The sequence below is a fragment of the Myotis nattereri genome (assembly GCF_964212035.1).
Source record: "Myotis nattereri genome assembly, chromosome: 10".
NCBI classification, from domain to species: domain Eukaryota; kingdom Metazoa; phylum Chordata; class Mammalia; order Chiroptera; family Vespertilionidae; genus Myotis; species Myotis nattereri.
The window spans coordinates 39,078,228-39,106,017 of NC_138085.1; the positions used below are offsets into that span (position 1 = coordinate 39,078,228).

At 44.5% G+C, this 27,790-nt stretch overlaps 1 protein-coding gene across 1 annotated transcript; it reads right to left on the reverse strand.

Moving 5' to 3' along the window:
- Positions 1-143: 143 nt before the first annotated feature.
- On the reverse strand, positions 144-27,790 carry LOC308526077 (semaphorin-4F). Its single transcript, XM_081101048.1, has 14 exons — positions 27,502-27,790; positions 24,561-24,712; positions 23,910-23,969; positions 23,581-23,679; positions 18,826-18,919; positions 7,838-7,957; positions 7,585-7,736; positions 6,795-6,973; positions 6,436-6,583; positions 6,087-6,309; positions 5,841-5,950; positions 5,573-5,733; positions 2,790-2,848; positions 144-2,527 (listed from the first exon to the last, which is right to left on the reverse strand). Exons 1-14 carry the CDS (start codon positions 27,644-27,646, stop codon positions 1,917-1,919), a joined length of 2,313 nt encoding a protein of 770 aa, XP_080957174.1. The 5' UTR covers positions 27,647-27,790; the 3' UTR covers positions 144-1,916.

The window sequence follows — 27,790 nt, forward strand, 5'->3', positions numbered from 1 at the left end:
GATCTGGCCAGAGATGACATCTGTGTGAGGCAATGACCCTCCTTGCACCAAATGGGGCTTAAAGTGATACATGTGTCATGGTTACCATTTGGTTAAGCTATATGATTATGGCGGAACAGTTCAATTTTTACACAACCACCTCTACTGGTATAGATAGTGCTTTATTGTTTACATGTTCTCATTTAATCCTTGTAGCAACCTTGAGGTAGGTATTATAATCCCCACTTTACAGATGAGTAAACCAATGTTCCTAGGTTAGATTACTTGCTGAAGATCATACACTTATTAGGGTATAGCCACTGACAAGTCCAAACCGAAGGGGACTCTTTTGGGTAATTCACAGCTGCTGCCAAGGAAAGTAGAGCTGAAAACTTCAACTGGGAAGGGCTGGATCATTCACTGGAGCTCTGGGGGGTTGGGGCAGGGTTCCCTCATCAGGGATGAATGAGGCACATTTACAGGCCAAGACCGAGCAGGAGAAGCCTAAAGCATCTGTGAGCTGTGAAGCAGGAAGAAGTCTTTAAGTTTAGTGAGAGTTGATAGTGTCTTCAAATATGCACAGAGCTCAGCTTCCAGGGTCTGGAGAAATGAGACGGCCTCCAGGAGCTGCAAATCCAGGGGCCGGCCACAGAGCAGGTGGGCCGAGGCAGAGAGCTGCTGCTGAGTGGTACCATCTCAGCTTAGTCAACAGTGTCATGACTTGGGGGCAGTGGTCCTTTAACTGTGTTAAGGCCTTGAGAATCTGATGAAAGCAATAAAGCATCCACCCACCCCCCAAAAAAAAACACAGACACACATATACAGACAACATTTTGCATATGATTTCAGGGAGTCCATGGACCCCCACTGGAGAACTAACTGCTTTAGGGCAAGGGTGTCAACCTGAGTAAAGTCACTGATACAAACTTATCTTTACACTGCTTGTATTTCCTGACTGTTCCACTTTTGTTGTTCCCTAATATTTAGAATGTTGTGAAATTTATTTTTAATGAGAGCCAAAAAGAAAGGGGGTCCAGCCTGCACTCCAGCCAGAGAAAGAGAGCAGCTGTGCATGGCAGTGGTGGCAGCCAGGAGGCAAAAACAAACTGAAATATGGGGTCACCTGTCCTGCTACACTTCCCACCCAGAAGGCCTCTTTGGGAGTGTTTCTCAACTCAAGAGAAGGGTTGTGAGAAGTGATTGGGGGAGTGGGGGCAGTTGTTTGTTTCCTTTTAGAAAGCCATTCCTTCACTGGCTATAGGGTCTAAAGTTCTGTAGTCAACCCCCCCACCCCAACCTTCCCCCTCCTTAACCCGAAGAATACACCTGAGCAATGGCCCCATCATTCATGCACATTTGGCAGGTGTCCTATGAACACTCATATATACACACATGCTCTTTCATGGAAGAAGGAAAAGTGAGGTGGAGGGGGATCATGCACTCTCCACAGAGAATTAGACTAACTGGAAGAATCAGCAAAACCACTCCAAGGACTCAGTGCACATTAGCTTCCAACCACCTCCATAGCTCCTCCTTCTGGCCAGGGTCAAACCAGAAGGCAAAGTCATAGCTATGTCCTATGCCCCTCCCCAAATTTATGGGCCCAAAATAATGGGCCAGGACTGAAGGGGTCACTGGGGTTCAGAGAGCAGGGGTGGGAAAAGCCCTGATTCACTGCAGAGAGAAGTTCTGATCTCTCATGGGAATCAGGAATCAGGACACAGACAAAGGCCTGGCCTGGAACCCATCTAGGGCCAGAGAGGGCTGACACTGAAGTCAAGTGATCACTCAAAGGACAAGAGAACTCAGAGCCATGAAGGTTTTCCAGACCCAGTGACCCCAACATCTCAATGGTCACTCCATTCCAGTGACCCCAACATCTCAATGGTCACACCACTCCAGTGGCCAGTCATGCACTAGTGGCCACTCACCCAGCCCTAGATGGATGTTTCATCACATGTAGCCAGAGGAGCCCCAGTTAACCGAATATGGGCTGGGCTCGAGCAAGGATCAAGCAGAAAAGGTGGAGGGAAGCCACCAAAGCCACTGCCTCTCTTGCCTAGAGCCAGGGGCAGTCGCTCATCTTCAGGAGAGGGAGAGGGAGGATCCTGGCTGTAGCTTGTGGTCCCAGATGGCGGCGCCCCCAGGTCCAAGCCCACCTTGTCTCTAGCCAGAAGTTCCCTCTGTCGCCTTCGCTGCTGACGTCGACCAATCAGAAGGAGAGTCAGGGATGCTGCAAGAACCCCCAGAAAGAAGCCAGCCAGTCCAGCCCCCACAGTGTGGGCCCGGCTTGAGGGGCCCTGATGGCTGCCCCATACCAAGGTATAAGCCGCTACCACGCGGGCTGCCCCACCCTCCTGACATTCACAAGCATAAGCACCCATGGCCCCTGGGGTTACCACCACCTCTAGCCCATCCCTCCGGGGGGTAAAAGCAGTCACTCCACTGGGCTGGTGCCACACACAGGATGCCCAGGCTGAGCTTGGGGAACATGGCAAGACCACATGCGCAGCTGTAGCCACGGGAACTTCAAACACTACTGGGTGTTCTGCAGAGAAACAGCAAAGGCATAAAAGATAGTGAGGCTATAGGCCGGCGGGTGGAGGGCTGATGAAGAGAAACAAAGAGAGAGATCACATTTGAGAAAGAACCATGGGGGCAAAGCTAAAAGGAGATTCCCAAAAAGGGTAAGGCCCAGGTCACTGGCTACCATAGCTTCCAGGATCCAACTTTCAAAGTGGGTCCAAAATGGACAACTTTCTAGCCTCTTTCCACCCAATTCCACCCACATTTCCCTAAATCAGACAGACCTCCAGGCTCTTTAGGACACAAAGAAGAGACATCCGCTGACTCTATGTCTTGGACCAGCCTACAAAGAAGAGAATATTTGATAAATCCAGTGTCAATATTCCCTTCTATATTCCTCAGTACCACAGAATATTCACTCACTCATTATATCTCCCATCATCTCATTAATCACTCCTGGAATTATCAGTCAACATTCTCATCATTAAAATTTCCCCCAATACGACTCATGACGATTAACATGTCAAATTCTACATACGTTCTAGCAGACCATAGAAAATTAAATCTGCACTAGGTCTGTTGGAAGGATGTTTGGTGGTGTGCTTTAAAAAAAACATTGGAAACTTCCAAGAAATAGAGCTGACTGTCCACACCATAAGATTTCTCTGAAAAAAGTATTAAAACTACACGGTGGTCTGGGTTGTTTTTTTTTTTTTTTTCTTTTAAAAGAAAGGGAGGACTTCTCTATAAAAGTTAATCAAAATTCTGTGAGGGTCAGTGAGATGACTTTGTTTCAGAATGCTGCTCATCTCTATATAGGAACTCTTTCTTCAACAACTCTTGGTATGTACTGGCCGCTAACAGATCTGTTTCAAATCATATAATCTTGGTATTTTCAGGATTTCAATGGGCTGTGTCTGACAGAAGGACAGCAAGACTGCTGCTCACTCTGAACTTCCTGGCACCACTACCAGAGGGAGGGAGGGAGGCCAGGGAGACCTCTAGTGGGCTGTCAGTGAAGACCAGGTGGAACACACAAAGCTTCAACCAAAAGTAGATTCCGCTTGAGTGTGAATTCCTTCAACATGAATTGGAGCCCCTGAAATAAGCTCTGAGACTAGTATGAATATGTGAAAGTCTCTGGGTAAAACCAAGTTTGCTTAGTCTAGCTGACAGTGGGGAACATGGGAAGGCCATAGATGTGGCTATAGCCACAGGAACTTCATGGTCTATGTTTTCTCCCTTATATGAATTGAGGTATGAAGGGTAGAGTGCACAGAAGTACCAGCTTGGTCATTTCTCACATTACTAAGAAGTATACTGGCATGTATGCACACCCCACATCCTACACACACATACATATATATGTGGAGGAGACCCCAAGGCTCCAGTACACAGGATATCCAACACCAATTAAATTCTTATTTTAATGAATACTAAAACAATAAAGGAAAGAATAAAGTACTTGTTTTCATGTGAGATGTGTCAAAGTTCTCCCAAGAGAAACTAAAATACCAGATCAAAGTTCTTAACCAAAATCAATTCCCAAAAAACAAGTACTTTTACTTCTAAAATATTTGTAAGATTGGGATTTAGTAATATGCACAAATATACAGTAAATTAACTGGGCTTCAAAATAGGAATTCATGAAGTCAGTCTCAAAAAATACCTTCCAAGCAATCAATTAAAAATTACTCATTTGAAACAAATCTCAATTAAAGATTAAGAGATTTAAGAAACATATCAATCAATTACAACTGATGGACATTATTTTGATCCTGACTTAAGCAAACTATCTTTAAGTATATGCTATTGGGAAAATCAGACATTGATTAGATAGTTGATGACATTAAGAAAGTGAGTTTGCAGTATGATAATGATAATATGGTTACATTTTTTAAAAGCCTTTCTGTGTTAGAGATACACATAGAAAGATTTAGGGATGAAGCGATATGATGTCTAAGATTTTCTTTAAACAATTGGGAGTGAGTGAAGATAGTGATCAAGCAAGACTGGTCAGTTGGTGGATGTTGATGCTGAGTGATAGATAAAAAGAAATTGATTATACTATATAGTTTTTGAATGTTTGAAATTTAAGAGAGTTCTTATCTGATACACATATATAATTAAATATTGTAGATGAATATAATGTCAGGGATATGTTTCAATGTGGCACATGATTTTAAGTTAACTGCTGAGTGGAAAATGGATGATGGGATCCCCAAATGGACAAAACAAGACCAATTTGGAGGTTATTAGAGTAATCCAATTAAGAAATGATGATGGCTAGGACAAGGGTGATAGCAGTAGAGAAAAAGAGAAGTTGCTGTGGACAGAGGATATAACAGATGGAGCTAGAGTCAGGACCAACTGCAATATAGTGTGGGCAATTTCCAGCTTGAGCAACTGGATTCACAGAGGTCCCTTCAGAGAACCATGTGAAAGAACGAGAAAACAACAGTGCATGCTAAGACCTGCTAAATTTGAGCAGTTAATAAAGCATCCAAGTAGGCAGTTGGATAAGGAATTGTGTAGGTCAATTACAGATACACCTGTAGTTGTCAACAACACTCAGTTGGTGTTGAAAATAATGGGAATAATATCACCGAGAGAGTGCGTAGACGTGTAAAAAAAAGGACTGAACCATGAGAAATATCAAAATTCAGAAAATGGATGGAAAGGAATGAGTAAAGGGAGACGGCTGGTGAGACACGGAGGAAAACTGGGAGAATGCAGAGTTCTAGAAGGCAACAGGAAAGAGTATTTCAAGGCAGGAAAGAGGGAGTGGGCAGCTGTGGAAACCATTCTAGGAGCTTTTATAACATGGACACTGAGCAGTGTATGGCAGCATGAAAGTCAGTCACATGGTCTGGGGCAGGGCCAGCAAAGTGGCAGGAACATGGATAAGGCCGCATGATGGACAAACAGGTGATTTAGTAGGGACTGACAAACACAGTGACAGTAAAAGAAACACACATGGCAGCATGAACAGATCAGAAACAGGCAGATATATGGAGAGGTCAGAGCGCTGTGACAGCAGGCAAGAGGCCAGGGCAGCCACACTCACCCTCCATGCTCGCCAGCATGGGCCACACACGCATATAGCCGGAAGCTCCAGGCACAGACAGGGTCTTGGGCCAGGATGCACTCTGAGCAGCTCTGGAGACGTCCACAGTTGGTTGTGTTCACTTGTGTTACCTCAGTACGGGATCCAACCAGTAGCCAGTTCTAGAGAAAGTGAGTAAAAAAGAGAACTATGCTGCATCTCCCAGACTTCAGAGTCACAAGCTAGCTCAGATGTCTCCCCACCAAACTCCCCAAAATCTATGACTCACTTGATACAATTTCATATTCTCAACTGGCTGTGGCTCTGGGAATAAGGCCAGATCCTCAAGGACGCTGAGCTTGGCTCCAATCCGCACAGCTCTGTGGAGGTGTCCATCCTCTAGGAAGCAGGCAGAGGGCACGACATAATGACACAATGTACCTGTGCCTGGGACTCTACCTGTAAGTATACAACCCTCTCCTTGACAAGAACATGTGTGCATGGGATGGGCAATGTACTTGGCTACTAAACATACCTGTCCCCAGGTAGAGCACATCATACTCTTTCCCTGACAGGCTGGCCACCCTGTGGGCCACAACTCTGAGATAGACTGTATCTGTAGTGACCAGCAGGGAGTGGCCATCAGCTGGAAGCACTGGCCTGTCCATGAGGGGGTGATCCCGGATGAAGGTGAGCACACGGTCAGGCAGGGAGAGTGAGGAGCCAAACTGCTGGAGTTTCATGTTATTAGCGATGCACTACGAAAAACACAGGATAGGTGACAACATTTACTAGGGGCCTGAAGTATCCGCGATGCTTACTTGGGCTCTTGCTCTAATGAGGCGATTCTGGCATGGGGTGAAGAGCTGCCCCAGACCCCTTACCTCTCCAGGTCTGGGCTGGGGTACATCATTGTCCATGACAGGCAGTCCCCTGTTGCAGTCATGTTTCAGCTCTCTGAAGGGACCATTCAGCACTGTCCGAATGTCTTGTGGTCGGAAGGCACAGACAGCTGAGATGGCAGCCCCCTCCCTGGAAGAGACACAGGTTGGAGCCAGATATCTGAAGAGCACTAGGTGACAACTCAGCCCCTGTCAAATGAGATGAGCCATAAGAAATGCATAGGAGCCATGCAGCCGGCTCCTGGGAGAAGCCACCCCCTCTGGAAGAAACAGCACTGAAAGGTGCCAGCCCCACATTATCTCCCACTCTGTAATTCCCCTCCATACCAGGACCCCCTCACCACTGGGAGGAAAAGATGCCATAAAAGATGGGGGCCCCCACTCCAGTCTCAGGTCGAAGAATAGCCATGTCCTGCAGGACACTAGAGGCCCGGCCATCTTCAGGCCCTGGACACAGCAGGTCAGCCTTCAGAAAGGTCGTCCACCTCTGCTGGAGGGTCTTCCGGCCCCCAAGGTCCCCCTGGGGTGACAAGAGCATGGGCATTTCTCTTTAGAAGACCAACATTGTAGTGAGAATGTGGAGACCAATACAAGTTTCCCCCACACAAAGACAGATGGAGAGTCAGACGCAAAAAAAAATGCAATGTAGAAATACAGACAGAGTTAGCAGTAGGGAATGATACGGGTGTAGACATGGCCACAGTGACGGGGTCTAAGTTCATTGTTGCACTTACGAAGTACTATACTATGTGCTTTACATACCTTATCTCAGTTAGGCCTCAAAACAACCCTTATAGCTAGGCATCATCAATATCCTCATCTATAAGGATGCTAAAGAACCTGCCCCAAGTCACAGAGGCAGGAAGTAGTGGAGCAGGGTCTGGAGCCCAGGTCTGTCAACAATTCCCACCTTTAACCTCTACAGCTCCTAGGGACACTGTGTCACAAGGGTAGTTATGGAGTTAAAGAGGCTAGAGCCCTTTCCCCATACTCTTTAAGCTCCCAGAAATTAAGTCAAGACAGGGAAAATGGAGACAGAGGAGAAATGTAAAGACGGAGACCCAGAGAAGAAAAGACAGATGCCAGGCAGAGCAGGAGACAACAGACAGACAGCTGGGATCGGAGTCTCACCGCACACACACGGGCCACCCGAGGAACTTTAAGGCGCTCGTATGAGTCAAAGGCTCGAGAAGTCTCCGTAAAGAAGAAGTAGATTTCCTTGTCTCCGTCTTCATCCCCCCACTCAGCTGGCCTCAAGGCCACGGCTGCGACAAAGGCTGGAGCTGGAGAGACCTGTGGCCTCAGATCCCACAGAGTCAGTGAGGGGCCACCCAGCTTCCACCCACCCTCTCTGTCCCCACAGTACCCCTCTTCCTCTCCCCACCGTTAAGCCAGGATGGCAAGGTCTCTGTCCGAATCCAATCCTCAGCACGGCCCTCAGCCCGGGAGATAATCGGCTCCGTCCCCAGGAAGTTTCTCACAGTGGCAGCATAGAGAGCCCCCCCTGCAGGGAGACAGGGAGGAGATGAGCTGTGAGACCTGCTGAAGGATGCAAAACGGGCCACAGGCAGAGCAGGGATAAAGCAGGGGTAGGAACTCTCAGGGGCTGAGGGCCCATTAAGTGCAGGGCACTGCTAAGCACAGGAGAGGATTCCCTCATTTAAAATCATCCTGGATATAAAGTGCTCCAGGGCAGAGTTGGGAACCAGTGTTTAGAGGAAAGTGCCAGAATGTTAATGTATATGAAGGGAGAATGAAAGCTGCCCTAGTATCCTGAACAGTGTGGCTCAATGGGTGAGCATCGACCCATGAACCCGGAAGTCACAGTTCAATTCCTGATGAGGGCACTTGCCTGGCTTGTGGGCCTGATCCCCAATAGGGCACATGCAGGAGGCAGCCAATCAGTGTTTCTCTCTCATCACTGATGCTTCTAGCTTTCTCTCCCTCTCTCCCTTCCTCTCTCTGAAACCGATATATAAAGAAGAAAGCTACTCTTGTGGAAATCAGGCTTTTGGTTGGTTTGCTTGTATTGTCTTTGTTTTAGGGATTTCTCTACCCTGTAATATACTAATTATACTGCTACTCTCCAGGAAGGAGGTTTGCTTTGCAGCAAGTCCCAGTCTTACTTAGGTTCTCCCCCTGTGGTAAATGTCTGAAGGAACTAGCATTCTTTCTGAACGTTAGTGGGTGTACACTGCTCTGGAACTAGTCACAACTTTAGAGAATACTACATCATTTGGGGAGTTGATCAAGATGCAGATTCCTGGGAGAGAAGGGAGTGGTACAGCTCTGGGCTGAATGTGAGAGCATTATAGCCACTCGGAGTACCACTGCCAAGGGCTCAGACATGAGCCAGAGAAAATGATTTGGAGGAGTAAATGGTCACAGTCCCCTCCTCCTCAGAGTTTTGTGTATCACGGGGGACAGCAGTTCTGGAGAGAACAGAGTTCCATTACTTTATCACTTACTACATACAAGGCACTGTGCCAGGTGTTAAGCACATCACTGCCCCCAGGAACCCTCATCTGAGTGTTTAATCAGGTGGATGCCAAGAGGTGGGGATGCCCAGACGTGTGCAGGAGCACAGAGGACAGCCCAGCCACCTCTGACTGGGTAGCAGCATCTCAGAGGTGACATTGAGCCAGGTCTGAAGAATGAGCATTTGCCAGGCAGAAGGGCTTCAGGGAGGACCACAAACATGTGGGAAGGAGGATGCCATTTTTAGGGATGTGGGCTACTCCCCAGGCTGAAGTGCCGATGGGATACAGGAGCTGACAGGCAAGCGAGCAGAGGTGCAGTTGGAGGTGCAGAGATGGGCACCCAATCATGATGACTCTGCCAAAACCAGGAACATGGACTTGATCTTACAGGTAACAGCAAAACTGCAGAGATTTTCCTGAAGACAGGTGACATAATCAGTTTCGGTTTTTAAGAAGATAATGCTACTTAAGAGGCCATTCACACAGTGCAGGCAAGAGTGGAGTGCCTGAATTAAGGCAGGGGCAGAGGGAATAAAGGGACTGGTCATGGGAGATACTTCTGAGGTAGAGTCCATTAACAAGGTTTGAAAATCAATGGAATATGAGGTGTGAAAGAATGGAATAAAGTGTATCTCTAAGGTTTCCTGTTTAGAAGATGGATGACAGTAGATGGTGATATTATGAACCAGGAAATGACAGAAGGCCCATAAAGGAGGTGGCTGGAGAAGAAGTGAGCTTAGTTGTTGGACATGCTAATGTTGAAGAACCTTCAGGACATCTGGTCAGAGATATTGGATGGCAATTAAACAGGAGTCAGGCAGCAGCGCCACGTCAGGCTAATTGGGACTCATGCTTAAGTCATGACGTAAACGTCATAGACAGGAAAAGAGAGAAGAGAGCCCTAGAACACCATCCTCTAAGGCAGTGGTCGGCAAACTGAGGCTCACGAGCCACATGCGGCTCTTTGGCCCCTTGAGTGTGGCTCTTCCACAAAATACCACGTGCAGGTGTGCATGTATAGCACGACTGAAACTTCGTGGCCAATGTGCAGAAGTCGGTATTTTGTGAAAGAGCCACACTCAAGGGGCCAAAGAGCCGCATGTGGCTCGCAAGCCACAGTTTGCCGACCACTGCTTAGGGGAGAAGTTACTGAAGGCAACTCAGAAGATCAAGTCAGAGAGGATGGAGAAGCAAGAGAGGCTGGTGTGCCAGAAGCTGGTGCACAGAAACTCCAGCAGGAACCATGGGGCTCACCCACTTAGAGTAGCTGTAGAGTAGAGCCACTACAGGGAAAACAGTCATGGTGGAGCAAAGCTGCATTCCTCAGGCACCAGAAAGATAACAACTATTTTAAAAACGTTATGCAGAGCAAAAGAGTAAGGAGCCCTCAGAGGGCAACAGTGGAGGGTTAGAAACAGTGGAGGGGAGGGGAGTGGAGGGGAGACTATACAGTGGGGCCTTGACTTACGAGTGTCCCGACTAACAAGTTTTTTGAGATACCAGCTGTCTCTCGGCTTATTTTTTGCATTGAGTTGACAGAGTAATTTGAGTTAACAAGCTCCTTAACGAGCTCCTTAATGAGCTCGGTCTCGAAACGAATTAAACTCATAAGTCAAGACCCCACTGTATTCTCTCTTGTGATTTGTGTTTGTGATAAGAATCCAAGCATGTTGGAGCTAGGGAGTTTGGGATTTGAACCCTGCCCAGATAGGGCCTGGCCCAAGGCTGGCATTCAATACAGTTGGGGATAGCTCTCATGGGGCCATGTGCTTCAATTGCTGCCTCAGGTGGAGGGATTATAAAATGGATTTATTTCCTTGCAGTGGTTTCAGGAGGGAGAAACCAGGTTCGGGGCACAAGTCCTGGCACAAAATGGAGCAGCAAATAAGCCAGTCCTCTGTATTTCCAAGGGGAAATAAAAGCTGATAAAAAAGCCAAAGTTGGAATGAAAATTTCCTTAAAAGTGTTGTAAATAAAACACTCTAAAACCAAAAGTCTGGTAGAAGTTGTGTCATGGATAACCTGAGAATGGAGGGAGATGTTGTGGAGACAGTTATAAATATGTTGGCAGCATGGTTTGGGGTACGTGTGTGTGTAGACAATCATGAGTATTCTGCAAATAGTAAAGGACCTCTGTTAACCATGCAAGGACCCAACGATAGATAGAGGTAACGGGTCCCAAACTTTCTAAGAGATCATCAAGGGTACTCAGCAACTCTGGAGCCTAGATTGCTGAGGAGCACACTCAGGATGGAGTAGCAGAGGATCACTGACACTAAGGGACTACAAAAGGGATCAGACACTTTGGGAGGAAATAGCAGGGTTTCAGGTGTACCCAGGAGCTTGCAACCATCTTACAAAACACAGAGAAACAACAGCGGCCATCAGTTAATGAGGGCAAGAATCTAGAGGACACAGGATCACCCCATGTCCTAGATTCTCCGGGACAGTCTCACTTCCAAGTATTTTGTTGTACTGTCCATATAATAAAATATTCCTGAATGTTCAGTTTTTGGTGGATTATTACTGAACTAGAGGCCTGGTGCACAAAAATTTGTGCACTCGGGTGGGAGGGGGGATCCCTCAGCCCAGCCTGTGCCCTCTCACAGTCTGGGACACCTCAGGGGATGACCACCTGCTGGCTTAGGCCCGCTCCCCGGGGGATTGGGCCTAAGATGGCAATCAGACATCCCTCTGGCAGCCCGGCAGCCCTCGGGGGATGCCCACTTGCCAGCAGGGAGCAGACCTAAGCTGCAGTTGGACATCCTTAGCACTGCTGAGGAGGCAGGAGAGGCTCCCACCACCACCGCTGTACTGGCAGCCATCAGCCTGGCTTGTGGCTGAAAAGAGCTCCTCCCATGTGAGAGCGCCCTGACCACCAGGGGGCAGCTCCTGCATTGAGCATCTGCCCCCTGGTGGTCAGTGTGTGTCATAGTGACCAGTCATTCCCAGTCCTTCTGCTGTTAGGGTCAGTTTGCATATTACCCTGTTACTATATAGGATAGAGGCCTGGTGCATGGGTGGGGGCCGGCTGGTTTGCCCTGCAGGATGTCCCGGATCAGGGTGGGGGTCCCGCTTGAGTGCCTGGCCAGCCTGGATGAGGGGATGATGGCTGTTTGCAGCTGGTCACACCCCCTTCAGGGTGGGGGTCCCCACTGGGGTGCCTGGCCAGTCTGGGTGAGGGGCTGAGGGCCGTTTTCAGGCTGGCGGGTGACTGAAGCTCCCAACCTCTCCTTTTTTTTCTTTTTTCTTTTTTTTTATTCTGGGATTTATTTACCTTCTATGGCTGTCACTGGAACTGAGAGCCGGCTTTAGCTCTGAGGCTCGGCTCCAGCTCTGAGACCTCAGTTGCTGAAAGCAGGTATCTGGGTTTGTTTGGGTTCTATAACTGTAACACTCATGCGGTCCTGCTCGCTCCAACTCTGACGGCTGAAAGCAGGTTTCTGGGGTTTATTTACCTTCTATAATTGTGACATTGTTTCTTAGACTGCAGCTCAGAGGCTGGCAGCAACAGGCGGGGAACCTTGGCTTCCTCCTTCACAGGAGCAAGCAAGCCTCCTGTTCGCTTCAGCTGCCTGGCTGCCGGCCGCCATATTGGTTGGTAGTTAATTTGCATATCTTGCTGATTAGCCGATGGGAAGGGTAGCAAAGTTATGGTTAATTACCATGTTTCTCTATTATTAGATAGGATAGGATGGATTAAGTCAGTAGACATTAAAATATACATTTGCTACTGGCAAAAGAAGATGTGCAAAAGAGAAAGATGCCCACAGTGTTGAGTTTAGGAAACAAACTGGTTAGAACAAAACACTGGGTACAATTCAACCTGATGTTTAAAGATATGTATACATGTCTGCAGATATAGAAAAGATTGTTGAAGGAGATATAGCGCTACAGTGTTAATGAAGTTTGTTTCTGACTAATGAAACTATAAGTGATTTTCACGTTCTCCTGTGTACTTCTTGTGTTCACTGAATGGTTTTTATAGTTAGCATCATTTAATTTTCTAATGAAAAAAATGGAGATATTTTCATTTTGGTAATACAAAAAAAAAAAGATTGAAAGTTGCAAAAGATGAAGAATCACAATTATTTGTGGAAGTCAATCCACATTTCTACCTGCCCAGATATAAGCCTGTGAGCACAGGCTTCCCAGATGTGTAAGAATATAACACTGATAGACTAGGGTTAAGTGTCATGGCAATGAATATTTCACTCCCCTGGGGTTTCAAGTTTTCACTTTCTTATCAAAATGTTCACCTTTAAAGGTTTACAATAGGAATTATCATTCATTAGCTCTAAAACGATTTTAAACAGCCCTAGCTGGATTAGCTCAATGGATAGAACATTAACCTGCTGACTGAAGAGTCCCAGGTTTGATTCTGGTCAAGGGCACATGTCCTGGTTGTGGGCTCGATCCCCAGTGGGGGTCGGGGGACGGGGGGGACAGAAGCAGCCAGTCAATGATTCTCTCTCATCATTGATGTTTCTATCCCTCTCTCCCTCTCCCTTCCTCTCTGAAATCAATAAAAATATATTTTTTTAAAAAACTATTTTAAACATACCCTGGCTTTCCTTCCTCCACTTCCTTTTCTTCTCATGATCAGAGCTTTACAGATTAAATAGCTGCTACCCTAATAGCCTACATTTCCTTATCTAAGGATTGGGGCAGCTAGATAATTTTCCTTAAAAACACAATCTATTATCAGGCCATAATTAGGTAGTTGGAGATGTGGCATTTACCTTTTCCTCTGTTGACCTGACCCTATAGCTGTCCTGTTTCAGTGTGTGAATGCTAGCCTTGGGGCAGATACACCTGGATTTAAGAGGTGGGCTGGCAGCACCCAGTGCATCTGGAACGTTTGCAGTATTCCTTGGCAGATGCAGGAACACAAGACACAATGAGACCAAAAGGAAATGATATAAACTCAGGACAGGTTTCTAAAGAGGAAGAACAAAGCTCCCTCCCTCTGCTCTTCTTGATAAAACCCCCTCTTGTTTTTTTAATAGGATGTGATAGGAAGACCAGAGATGACTGCTATCTCTAGCTTAGGGACCTGGGTGGGTAAGCACTCAGCAGAGGGGAAACTGATGAAGGAGCAGGTTTGGGGGAGGTGAGTGAAGATGATAAGCTTTGGGACATGCTGACTTTGAGACTTCTTTGGGACATTCAAATGGAGATGCCTGGAAGGCAGTTGGATGTGTGGTCTGTAGCTCCAGATAAGGTCTGGGAGGCATCAGAAGGCAGTGAAAACAGAATCCACAGGGCTGGTTGAGATCATAACCACACAGAATGAGAACAGAAGAGGATCCTGCATGGAAATCTAATGAGCCCCAACATTGATGAGCAGAAGATAAAGACCCTACAAAGGAGACTGGGAAGGAACTGCTGGTGTTTTAGGCTAATGTGAATGTTACTGTCAAAATATTTTACACTATGTCCAAATCTGAACAGTGCAAATAGAGACAATGAGATAATTTTGTTAATTTTATCTATCTGCAATAGAAATAAATGTCATATTTGAAGACACAATTTTGCAGGCTTTTCCCAAAAGAGATACAAGTACCAATAAACAAGTGAAAAGTTGTTCAATCTCACTAATAGAGATGCAAGGAAAAAATACATCAAATTAGTCTTTGGAAGTAGTCACTGTTTATATGCTTTATTACGTATATCACTTGGGACTGACAAGGATGCAGTGAGACAGGCCCTCTCATCATGGTTTGTTGGACTAAATGGAAAGGAATTTAGAAAAAAACCTATCGAGCACCATAAAAATCTTTACACCCTTTGGCCGTGCAAGTCTACTTTTTGGATTTACTCATATGCAATTATTGACATTTATGTGAAGAATTTATGTAAAAAGATTTCTTCTACAGTATTATTCATAAAAACAATAGTTTTTAAATCTGAATGTATAACTTTATAGGAATAATTAAATTGTGCTATACAGTGTATATATATATATATATATATATATATATATATGAATAAATGCTTTGTAATCTCTAAAAATCATGTTTTGAATAATTATTTTCTATGGCAAGAAAATGTTTAGTATATAACTAAGTGAAATATGCATAATAATCCCAATTTATTACAAATATACACACCGACAGACACAGAAGAAAGTAGTCTAAAATAATAGTAGTTACCTGGTAATGACTGAATTGCAAATAAACCTTTCACTTTCTTCTTTAACATTCCTACATTTTCTCAACTTTCTACAATGCACATTGTAAGTTTTATAATTTAAAATGTTATTTTATTATATCATATTAATAAATATTATAGTCTAATAATATTTTCATTACTAAAACTTTTTATTTCAAAATATCTCTATTATCTTTAAGGAGATTTTTATATCTCATAACTAGGAATTTTGGTTCTAGCTCCTACCTAATGTGGCACTATTTCTATTTCACTGTTTTCAAATCAGAGGGTAGCAGGGCAAAATGGATCAACATTGAAAGCTCCGACTAAATACTGGCACCTACTCAGGTCAAGAAAAAATTTAAATTATAACCCTATAAAGTTTAGAACTTGAGAGAAAAATTTATATTGGTATTGACTGTGACATGGAAATGAGACAGAAAGAGACATGGAGGTTGTATGTTAACTGTCTAAAGCTAGTCATTCTAAACTGGTAGAAAGAGATTTCTGATCACTTCCATCAGTTATCAGATGAAAGCCAACATCATTATCTGGAAAAAAAGACAACTTCATTATTTGGAAAGAAAACTTGAAACCTTTCTGAAAATGTTACTCCTTTTTGAAATTTTCCTTTATCATGCAATGATCTCCTTTAAGAAATCTGTGCCCTTGAACCACATGCTAATGCAAATCCACTTGCTGACTGGAACACTGAGAAACTACAAGCAGAAGGTTGAATGTACTTAAAGTTTACTGCTTGAAAAAAAGAAAGTATGTTAAATGATTATCTTAAATTGTTGCAATTGAGACGTCATGTTGCTGATAAACAATTATGTAGAATCAAGACATATTCACAGCCCCGGCTGGTGTAGCTCAGTTGATTGAGCACCATCACATGTACCAAATGGTCTCTGGCTCCATTCCTGGTCAGGGCACATGCCTGGGGTTGCAGGCTTAATCCCCAGCAGCTGATTGTTTTGCTCTCACATTGATGTTTTTCTCTCTCTAAAAATCAATTTAAAATCTTATTTTTTAAAAAGAGATTCACAAATGGGAAATATCTGTAATACTCTCAACAACAAAAAAAATTTTCTAAGAAAGAGAGACATTCACAACCACTATCTTTCTTAATGTTCCCAATGACTGGCTCAGAATTTTGCCACACAAGCTTGATAAAAAGTCAAGAAAAATAAACCATCGATTAAACTATTTCATTCAAATATGCTTGAGTATAAACAAGGTCTCATCAATATCAACTATAGATGAATGATAAAAATGACAACCCAATATTGTATTTATTATATATATACTTATGTTCACTTTCAAAACATTTATGTTATTTCTTTTCAGAAAAACTCCTTAATTATCTGACTAAAATTTATTTAATTTGTATAGCTTTTATGACCTTTCCTATGAAGTCCTATATAAGAAAAATTTTATTGTTAGATCTTATATTCCAATTTTTTTCATAAAACATTATGCAAAAGTATAGATAAAAATTAATTTTATAACAAAGTTCACAGCTAAAGTCAGTGACGAAAGAAAAAACAGTATGATGAATGAGTCAACTGATTAGCTAGTTGGGAAACATTAATTTAGGTCTCCATCTCATGTCATTCATCAATATAAGTTTTTAAAAAATCAAAATGTTGTGTTTGGGGGAAAAATTAAGAAAAAAGTTTTTATCAGCTCTCTAACTGAAGAAGGACTTTGCTTTAAAAATTTAATTAGAGCCCTGACTGGTTTGGATCAGTGGATAGAGCGTCAGCCTGTGGACTCAAGGGTCCCGGGTTCAATTCCAGTCAAGGGCATGTACCTTGGCTGTAGGCACATCCCCAGTGGGGGGGTATGCAGGAGGCAGCTGATTGATGTTTCTCTCTCATCGATGTTTCTAACTCTCTATCCCTCTCCCTTCCTCTCTGTAAAAAAACAATAAAATATATTTTTAAAAATGTAATTAGAAAGGAAAACATGTAGAGTGAAACCTTAATATCCTACCGGTAATTGACCCAAGAAAGTAAGCAGAGGACTTATGAAAGAAGAAATAAAAATAGTACTAAAACACGAAAAATGTTCAACTTCACTAATATTCAAAGAAATACAAACTAAAACAAGGTACTATTTTTAGTCTCACCAATCTTTTTTTAGACTAGTTTATTGGTTTTGAGAGAGAGAGAGAGAGAGAGAGAGAGGCAGAGAGAGAGAGAGAGAGAGAGAGAGAGAGAGAGAGAGAGAAACATCAATGTAAGAGTATGTTGATTGACTGCCTCCAGCACAACCCCACCAGGTATCGAGCTTGCAACCGAGGCATGTGCCCTTGCCCAGGAATCCAATCCATAACCTCCTGGTGCACAGGATGACACCCAACCAACTGAGCCACATCAGTCAGGACTCAAAGATCTTTTAAAGTGACAAAAAAATATTCTGGTGAAATTTATGTGAGAAAAAAAGTACTCTCATTTAATGCTGACTTAGGGTGTAAATTGGTACACTCTTTCTAAAAACCCAATTAGCAACAGATAATGAGCCATAAAATGCTCACACCCTTTGGTATAGTAATCTCTTTCCAGAAATCTTAAGGAGACAATCTAAAATGAGGATAAATATTTGTACACAAAAATGTTCATTACAGTAATTAATGGATAATAGCAAAAACTTAAACCAAATAAAATTAATTTATAGAAATTATATGGAGTTGCTTCATTAAATTACTGTATGCTTACAGGATGAGTGATAGCATGATTTTTAAATTATACAGAAATGCCTATGATATAAAGTTACATAACAAAATTCAAAATTATACCCATGTAGCATGACATTTAAAAGTTTTATAATATGCAAAAACATAAAATTTCTACTAACCCGCTTGTTTTACACTATCATGAGAAAATGGCTAGATCCTCACTGAATTTGGAGGGTGCATGTGGAGTCCTCTAATCTAAAATACACACTGTGTGGGGCACAAACAATTCACTTTGTGGCTACCGAAGAATTAAGCAGTCACTCTCCAGAAAAGATTTACACATAAACTGTGAAAGAACCACTCAACACTGGAGCAACTTATATGGCTTATTGAAAAGAAGTAACAGCAGGAACTTACTGAATAGTCATTACTAACTCCTCTGAGCTACAAAGAACTGTCCAGTAAAATATGCACTTGCATACACATTACAACAGGCTAAAAGGAAATATCTTAAAATATTAACAGTGGTTTTCTAAGTAGATACTCTAGACCTTTGCTAATATATTAGCCACTATACACATGTGACTACTTACATTTAAACTAAAATTAAATAGAACCCAAAACCCTTTCCTTCAGTCGCACTAGAAGCTCAATAGCCACATGTAGTTAGTGGCTACTTTGGACAGCAAAGACACAGAGCATTCATATCATCACACAAAGTTCTTTCGAACAGTTCTGTTCGTATGTTCTTTATACTTTTTTCCAAGTGTATTACAATATGCATTGTAGCAGAGTCCTCATATAAACAAGAAAATAAAAATGGGGGGGGGGATGAGGTTAGCAGAGAACACATTCTTTAGGGAGAACCCAGGGAAATAGTACTCTGGAGAAAAGCAGGACACAGGCACACTGGGGAGAATAGGAAAGGCTAGAAAGAGACATGGGAATAATAGACATTCCGAGGAAACGAAAGAAAGGACACAGAAATTCCAACAGCAGGGTGGGGAAGGCAGCAATTATAGCAAGAAGTCACAGGTTCTTATCTCTCCCACTCACCAGCCATTACAGCTGCTGACCGCTGAGCTGGCTCAAAAGGACATTTCCCCCGGCCACTCTCAATTCTTTCAACCTGCTGGAAACTGGACACGGCCTACAGACCAGAAGGGAGCAATTGGTTTAGGGGTCATAGGGTTCCTGATGAAAATCACAAAGATGTTCAGATGAAGGAAAAGCCCAGTTCCCATTCCTGTGCTACCATCCCCATATTCCCAGTCTGTTACTCCTGTTCCCCTGCCCAATCCTGCATTTCCCATCTCTGCCATCCCTTTTTCATTAGTTTATTCTTCTTCCTTCAATCCCCTAATACCCAACCACCACATGCTCTAATGAAGGAGCACCTAAGATGGCCCTAGATGACACGGAGAGGCTAAACGGGAGATCTTTCCTCTGAAATTGTAGGGTTTGAAACTGGCTGGAGAATGTGCTACAGGACAAGGAGGATGAGAGCAGGCCTGCTGAAGTCTGAAGCCCTTAGGAAGAATAAGAAAAGTAGAGACTGAAACAGGACCATCTGAAGCCCAGAGGTCTAAAGAGAAGGGCCATCCTTTCCCCTAAGTATATATGTTCCCTGAGTATAAGTACACTACTGGCCCACACCCACCCCAAGGATAAAAGATAGCACCAGAGCCAAGGATACAGAGAAGGGGGAAGAAAATCTGCTTCCACTCAGGTCAGAATTTGAGGATTTGCTAATTTAATGCCTTCTTCATCCAGAAATTCCAAGAGGAATGACCTGGGTGTGGGCAAAGGGTATAAGAGCCAGCCAGAAGTTACCTTAGCTAGGCATCATACACTAAGAGAGGCTTCAAGATAACTAAAAATAGAAATCAAGGATGATTTCAACCTAGGACTAACAGGAAATGTTAACTGTGGCTGGTTGGGAATCAAAGTTATGGCATGGAAGTGTCAGGATATCTCTGGCTCACAAACTAGTGTGGATGGATGATGTTGCTGGAGCCTAATAACCTGAATGGTATTTGGAGCTGCAATGCAGATATATGTCCCCTGAGTATAAGTACACTACTGGTCCATTCTGACTGCTTGTGTATTTGCTGTAATTGGCAAACAATATTTTATTTTATGGAGAGAGTCTTGGACAAGGCCTGTTAAAATCAGATGTCATATGAGATTCCCAAAAGTGAATACTGGGTCAAAGAGCTTTCTGGAATGGAGGACTAAGCACCTTACCTGTGTGGCAGTGGGAGGTTCCTAGCCTGAGGAGAAAGATGACAGTTCAGTAAGAGATTACCAAGTTGTGTGGGCACTTTAGGGACATGGTTAAAACCTGCTATGTCCCCTCTAACCCCAAATATGGCAGTAACCCCCTTTCTGCCACACTGCCTACCATCATCCTCAATTAACTCTACATATCCACCCCAGAATAATATTCCTAGTCTATCAGTCACTGATTTGACTAATTTTTGAGCAAGAGAATGACAAAATGGCCCACCTTTGCCTGGAGTAGAAACTCTTTAGCCCAAATTACTTATTCTCTAATACTTCTTAAAAGAAACTCTTTCTTCTAACCAAACTTGGATCACCTGTTATTCCTAGAAAACAAATTATGTTTTCCCATCTCTATGCCTGAAACTACTCCCTTACATTTCACCAAGGACAAAAAGGATGAGCCTTTTCTCAATTTTCATTCTCTTTAATCTTTAGTTACTTTTTGCTACTATTGACTCACTCTCCTCCTTGAAATATTTTATTTCTTGACTTTCTTCAAATTATACCTTCCTAGAGTCCCTCCTCCTATATAATTGTTGTTTCTCTATCTCCTCTGATTGTTTCTCTTCTTCTTTCTAGCCCCTAACTATGAATCCTAAAAAACAAAATCTTAGTCCTTTTCACATATACTTTAATTATGTTGTCAGCCAGGTCTATGCAAATCAATCCCCAAACTCTCCAAGTCTGAGTCTTCCAACTCTAGTCCACATTTGCACTTGACTGCTGGACTTCCTCACAGAGATGGCTCATCAGGCCCTTCAAAGTCTTCATGTCAAAACTAGTCCTCTTCCAGTTTCCTCAAATAAAATCATTACGTTATCTAGGTTTATAGCTTTTGAGCAAGTGAGCCTCCTATTAACTAAACAGATTATGATTACTGTATGGTCAAAATTGAATTCAATAGGGTCTGAAAGGGGCCAGACTACTCTATTACATTCTTTCTCTGAATGTTGAGCTTCTTCATTGTATCATCATTGTGCGAATGAGCACATCAGTTGTGGTGAAGGCCAGAGCTAGGTGAAAGGCTCTCACTGAGCTGTGGGACTGGAATCCATCCTTCTTGTCTTAGCAAAGGACCTTACCAGGTGGTTGGGGGGCGGAGGGGTGCAGTGGGGTGGGGAGAGATGGTCCCTGTTACATGAAACAGGTCAAATGTCACAAGAAGTTAAAGCCAGGTAAGGTCTTCTGTACTGCAGGTTGGACTAAAGGGTGGGAGTGGTGGAGCAGAGCCAGACAAACCTGGGTTTGAATCTTGGCTCTGCCTCTGCTAGATATATAATATTAGACATGGTACCTAGTTTTCTAAACTTATGTTTCACTGCCTGTAAAATGGAAGGAAATAACACCTAAATATTATAAGGGGGTGATGAGAATTAAACTCAATCATGAATGTCAAATACCCAGTACCATGTCTGGGATAAAGCAGATACTCAATTCAATGTGAAGTCTTGTTGTAATGTAAGTCTATCATTTTTTTCCCTAAACAAAACAAATTAAAACATTGACCTCCAAAAGCTAATGAGCTATCACTGAAGGGCAGCACTCCACGTTGCTAGAAATGATAGGTCCAGTGCTTGAACTTCCTTGTGTAAGAACCTTCATTTCTCTGAGCAAGCTGTTGTGTCTGGAGCAGCTAGCTAGTCAAAGTTCTCAGAAAATAGATATGAATAGTCTCAAAGTCATCAGTCTGGAACATGGGAGTTTCAGAATTAAGGATAAGGCAAGAACTTGTTCAAGCAGATGGGCATGGGCAGATAGGATAAGACAGGCAGGTAAAAGCAGACGAGAGCAACCAGAAAGTCTAGAGGGCAATCTTGGTATGTGGCATGAAGGGTTAACACAGCTGATCTTTCTGTGCCCTATATTCTCCTAAAACAAGCCTCGACAAAACGACAGTCCTTCATTTCATGAGCCTGCTAAATAGAAAGTACAGAAAAAGAGCTGAAAGTCATGGGGCTGCAGATCACAGACCTCTGATTTTACTCTGGGTGCTGATGTTCCTTGAGATTGGCCAGGGGTCCAAGTCATGCCAATCCTGACAGGTATGTCCAGAGCATTTTCTGCCTGGATACCTAACAGCCATTAGGGTCCAACCTCAGAGAGCCAAGGAAGAATAGCTGGGAGATTAGCTGGGAGTAAGTCTATTTTCTGTAAGCCATGGTTGATATTCATACCTATGGGCTCCCTAAGCCTGCACAGACTCAAAAAGGACAAATATGGCAATGACAATTCTACTGCTACTTTGTGAGCTTTGTGAGGACTATAGGAAAACTAGAGATTCAATATTACCTGATAAAATATAAAGATTTTCAATACCACCTGCCCTAGGAAACCCTCCCTGAATGACAAGATGAGGGAGCTATCCACACCCAGCAGGGAGCCTATCATTTACATTATGAAAAGGACTTGGCATAAGCCCAAGGGCAGCCCACAGGGACTGGCTATATATTGAGTATATACAATTATAGCATTCTAAGCCAGAGATATGAGGATGGCCTTTAACAGAGAGAGGTTTGGAGATAAGCACTGACTAGACCCAGGTGGCAAGGATTACTGAAGATTTCACAAGGGTGAAGTCAAGATTGAAGTTAAAGATCAGGGTCAGGAAAAGGAGTCATTGCACTCACTCCTATTGCTTCATGGAGTAGGAAGGGAAGTCATTGGACGCAAAGGATGTGTGAGGCTTTCAACTCATCCTCGGGCCTTGTCACAAAGGTGAGCTACCAGAGAATCAATGACTGACTACTGGATAACTGATGGGAAAAGATGAGGATTCAAAAACATCAAGACCCTTCCTGAGATATCACAGTCCCAAGGACTTTTGTTGCCAGGACCAGCCTGGATGTGACTAAGGGTAAATATGTCCCAAACCTGCCAGGGTGTGAGGGTGGAAATGCCAGGGCTTCAGCAGCAATGAACAGGACCTGGAAGAAAACATGGCTGACAGAGCAGCCACTTGAAGGCAAGATCGATCCAGAGTATGGTGCCAGCAGATGCTACTTAGTGGGCAGTGACCTCAGAAGCTCATGAGAGGAGAGGGTCACAGCCCACATACAGTGAAGTTGGCAGTGGATATGGGAGAAGGTGGTGAGAGTTACATGCCATGGGAGGAAGAAACAGGCATGGACAGTGCTGATTAAGAAATGGACTCAGGGGGAAAAAAAAGAAAAAAGAAAAAAGAAATGTATCCAGGCTGCCTGGAGAAAGCATACATAGGACAAGGGAAACGTGAACGTGAGTTACTAGCTCCGAAGTTTCTCCTGGATTTCTCCTCTCCCCAGCTCAGCTAGCATCCCTAACTTCCTTCACTGTCCCACTACATCTCCCTTTAGACTTTATATAACTTACCTTCTACAGACAACCCCCCTCCCCACCTTTTCGTACCTTCTCCAGTGGCAAAGGCTCCACCCTGTGAGGACATCCCTCACCCCCAATGCTTATCATGCACATCGGTTGCCTTAAGCATGCCCCCCATCATGGTCACTCACAGATGACCCTTCCCTTCCTCCCACCCCTGTCACTCACAATAACCCCGCACTTCGGATCAAAAGCGAAGGTGCCACAAGTGAGGAGGTGAGAGGCATTGGCAATGGCGAGAATCTGGACAAAATTGTGACATTCGTCCTGGGGGTCAGAGATGGTTAGAGAGAATCAGAAGCAGCAGGTACAAGGAAAGGTAGGGTATTCACAGGCCAGTTAGATGCAGATCTGGGGTCAGTAATGATGGGTAATGGTATGGTGTTAGAGTTCCTGCCTAGGCCCATTGGGATGGCAGCACTGCAGGGGACTGACAGAGTCAGGGTTGGGCCAACGTTTCAATTGACACTCAGGACAGGACCCAGATTTACACCTACCTCCTTCTTGCCTTTCTTCTTACAGTTCTGTCTGTGGGCCTCAGGCACCATCCAGTCAATCTGAGAAAGGAGGAATGAACATTTCCCCCTGATTCTCCCCGAAATCCTCCCGAGTCAGGGTAGATAACACAGTTCCACAACCTCCATCAATTTGGGAATTGCAGAGACACCCCTCACCCCCAGAGCACTGTTTTTAAAACTGGAGGTCCCCAGCTATTCATAAGTAATAAAATCAATTGTGAAATCACAGCCAACATTACTTTTATCAAAATATATCTGAATGTATCTCATATAGGAGAGTAGATATTGGTTCAAGTACACACTTTGTGTACGGAGTCAAAATATACCATATATTTCTTATTAAGGGCTGATCAAAAAAGTTTGAAAGCTATTGTCCTAGATGAATGTGATTCTAATGATTCCTCTGCCCACTATCACCTAAAACTTGTCACTGTGGCCTCCTCCCATCATCATGAACCTCCCTCGCACCCTCCCCCATCACCATGACCCCCCAAAACTCTCAGCTGAGATAATGTACTTGATGGCCTGCCCTATTCATTTCACCTCCTACCACAACACCCCTTCCTGACCTCCCATAAAACCATAGATCTAGTCACATGCTCTGGGGTATTTCCCACTCTCATCTCTCACCCTTTGAGGTCTCTCCCCTGAGAAGGGCAGAGATAAAGCGAAGATGGTGTCCCGGGCGCCGACATAAAGTGTATGGGAATCAGGATCCACAAGAAGAACAGAGTAATTGTATGTCTGAGGGTCGCTGAACCGGGTAAGATAAGTGTCAGCCTCTGGCAGAAAGAGAGGGAAGAGTGATATCAGCCATCGCTTCAGAAGGGATAGGTCCACAAGGCCAGAAGAGCCAATTTTTGTTTTCTTCCATTTATTTATCAGCCAACAGGGGGAAAAGACAGAGCCTGACAGGCCATGTAACTTTCCCAGAGATAGATAACCGATGAAGCCAGAATATTTAGCACACAATGCAGTCAAGTATGCTTTTTCTATAAAAATAGAACACTTTATTAAAATAACAACATAAATATTAAGTCTGTAAAATCTATTCATAGCAACATGACAAACAATTTGAAAATATCTATAAAAGCTTCAAGTGCTCTCCTCTCTAAATTTCCCTTTAAAAACACTACTTGCCGAAACCGGTTTGGCTCAGTGGATAGAGCATCGGCCTGCGGACTGAAGGGTCCCAGGTTCGATTCCGGTCAAGGGCATGTACCTGGGTTGCAGGCATATCCCCAGTGGGAGATGTGCAGGAGGCAGCTGATCGATGTTTCTCTCTCATCAATGTTTCTAACTCTCTGTCTCTCTCCCTTCTTCTCTGTAAAAAATTAATAAAATATATTTTTTAAAAAAAACACTACTTAATAATAACTTCCTTTTACTTAGAAGGGAAATGCTACACTCTTTTCACTAACACATTAGGAGACTACCTCTCCTCTCTCCCAAAACCCTTGATCTCCTCCCACCTCCATTCTACCCAAAAAGCAAAGAAGTATAGAGTGTAGTGGGCAAGACTATATGCTTTAGAAATGGATCAGCCCAGGGTTAAATCTGGCTCGTTCACTTACCAGCTGTATGATCTTGAGTAAGTTACTTGCCCTCTCTGAGCATAACTTTCCCCATCTGTAAATACCACCATCCAGGGTTATTGAGAGAATTAAATGAAATAACATGTGGAAGCATCTGACACATAGTTTATACAAATTGTTCCTTCCTTCCTTAAGTATGAGCTCTATTATGACCAAATCTAAATCTCACATCACCTTTCAAAATTCTTATCTATTTATGTCACTCTCATGTCGATGTTTCCCTCATTAACCCTGTTGCTCACTCCCACCCTCCCTTCCACTCTCTCTGAAAAAGAAAAAAAGCAATGGGAAAAAAATATCCTCTCATCTATTTAAAGATAAATAAATTAGCATACCTTCTTAGCTCAATGTCTGGCTCTGCGGATCCTATTCCCACACCAATACAACTCTATTCTACCTGTTTCATCTGCTCAGCTACCCTCAAGACTGATAGAATGGCCAGCAGCCATTCATTCCTAGATATGCTGATATACGGAGCCCCACCCATCTCCCTACAATCATATTCATGACTGTGCTGTCTCTCTCATGCTTAGAATAAGCCCTGGTTCCCTCAACCTCCTTTTGTATCCACAGCTCTGCTCCACCTTGCCATCTGGACCTCTCTGGGTCCCTGGACATCAACCCAGCCTGGTAATCACAACTCTACGTAGTGGCTATTGCTCCAGCACAACCTGAAAGCCCACACTCCAATCATTTGTCCTCTCAACTCAAAACATCCTAAATGTCACTGGTCTGAAGTTAAGACTAAATTAATATCAACTAGTTCAGAGTTTTTGCCAACAGGTTGTACTCTCAGCTTCACTGGTTCTGTCTGCCCAAAGTGCTAACACTCAATGCCCACTGAGAAGAAAACAAGACCCACAGCCACACTCATGCCCACCTCAGCTGAAAGCCGCTAAAGCAGTGGTTCTCAACCTTCCCAATGCCTCGACCCTTTAATACAGTTCCTCATGTTGTGGTGACCCCCAACCATAAAATTATTTTCGTTGCTACTTCATAATGGTAATTTTGCTACTGTTATGAATCATAATGTAAATATCTGATATGCAGGATGTATTTAGGCGACCCCTGAGAATGGGTCGTTCAACGTCCAAAGGGGTCGCGACCCACAGGTTGAGAACCGCTGCAAGTGTGAATCACTCTAATGACCACTTTTAACCTTGTGGCATCCCCTGGCTTCTTGCCCAGCTTTTGAAAGGACCACATCTCCCTCCTCCTTTTTTCTTTCTGGAGACTTTAAAAATCATTTAAACAGAATTTTAAGTCAACTCACTGAGCGGGTTTCCCAACATTCAATGGAGGGAACAGGTAGGGAGAGCAGGCAACGTTAGGAAATTGGGGTTGTGATAGATCGGATTGTGGGGGGATGGGAGCTGGTGTCAGAGATGGAAGGGAACTGGGAAGTGGGTTGGGGAGTATTAGGGCTGTGGGCAGGACAAACGGGGGTAGGGATAGAACTAATGAATGATGTGCGAATGAATTTGAGAAGTGGGCAGTTGGAAATGCTGAGCTGGTCACCAAAAGAATGGTGGGTGGAACAGAATGGAATGGAAGATCTCCGGGTTTGGAAGCCAGGATGGGTACCAAACTGGCGTGACCGACACAGGTGCATGTCTGGTAGGAGGATAATAAGGGAGACAGAACTGAGAACAGATGGCCTCCTGCAACCCCCAAACCCGCCCTGGGCCTCAGTGCCCATGTCTGCACCGCGACGGACTTAACCCTCCCGCGGTTCTGCGAATAAGGGGCCGCGGGAGCCGCCTGGGCGTGTCGCGGGGGCCGAGGCGCGAGGCCCGGCCCGGGATGCGATGGAGCAGCACCGCGTGAGAGTCCCGCCTGCTCTCGGGCGGGGATGGCCGGCGCGGAGGGGCCCAGGATGCGGCTGCCTGGGTCCGGGGAGCAGGAGGGTGTAGGCACCCGCGGGCGGCGCCTGGGTGCGGCGCAAAGGGCTGAGGGCGAGGGCGCCCGCGCCTTACCGGAGACGGGAAGCGAGGTCCTGGGCACCGAGCGGGGAACCAGACCGCACACCGGGCCGCTCAGCACCGCCAACAGCAGCAGCGGGAAATGCGAGCCCGGAGGCGGCCCGGGACCCGGGCGGGGCGGCGGGGCCGAGGCCGGCATCTGTGGCTCCGCCTGGCCGCCGGGTGGGGCGCGCCCTACCGTTTCTGCTCAGGGCCGAGGCGCCGCGGGCCTGGGTCCCACTGGTTTCTCCTCAGCCAGGTTCGGCCTCCGGCGGGCTGACCGCACGACACCCGGCCCCGCCCC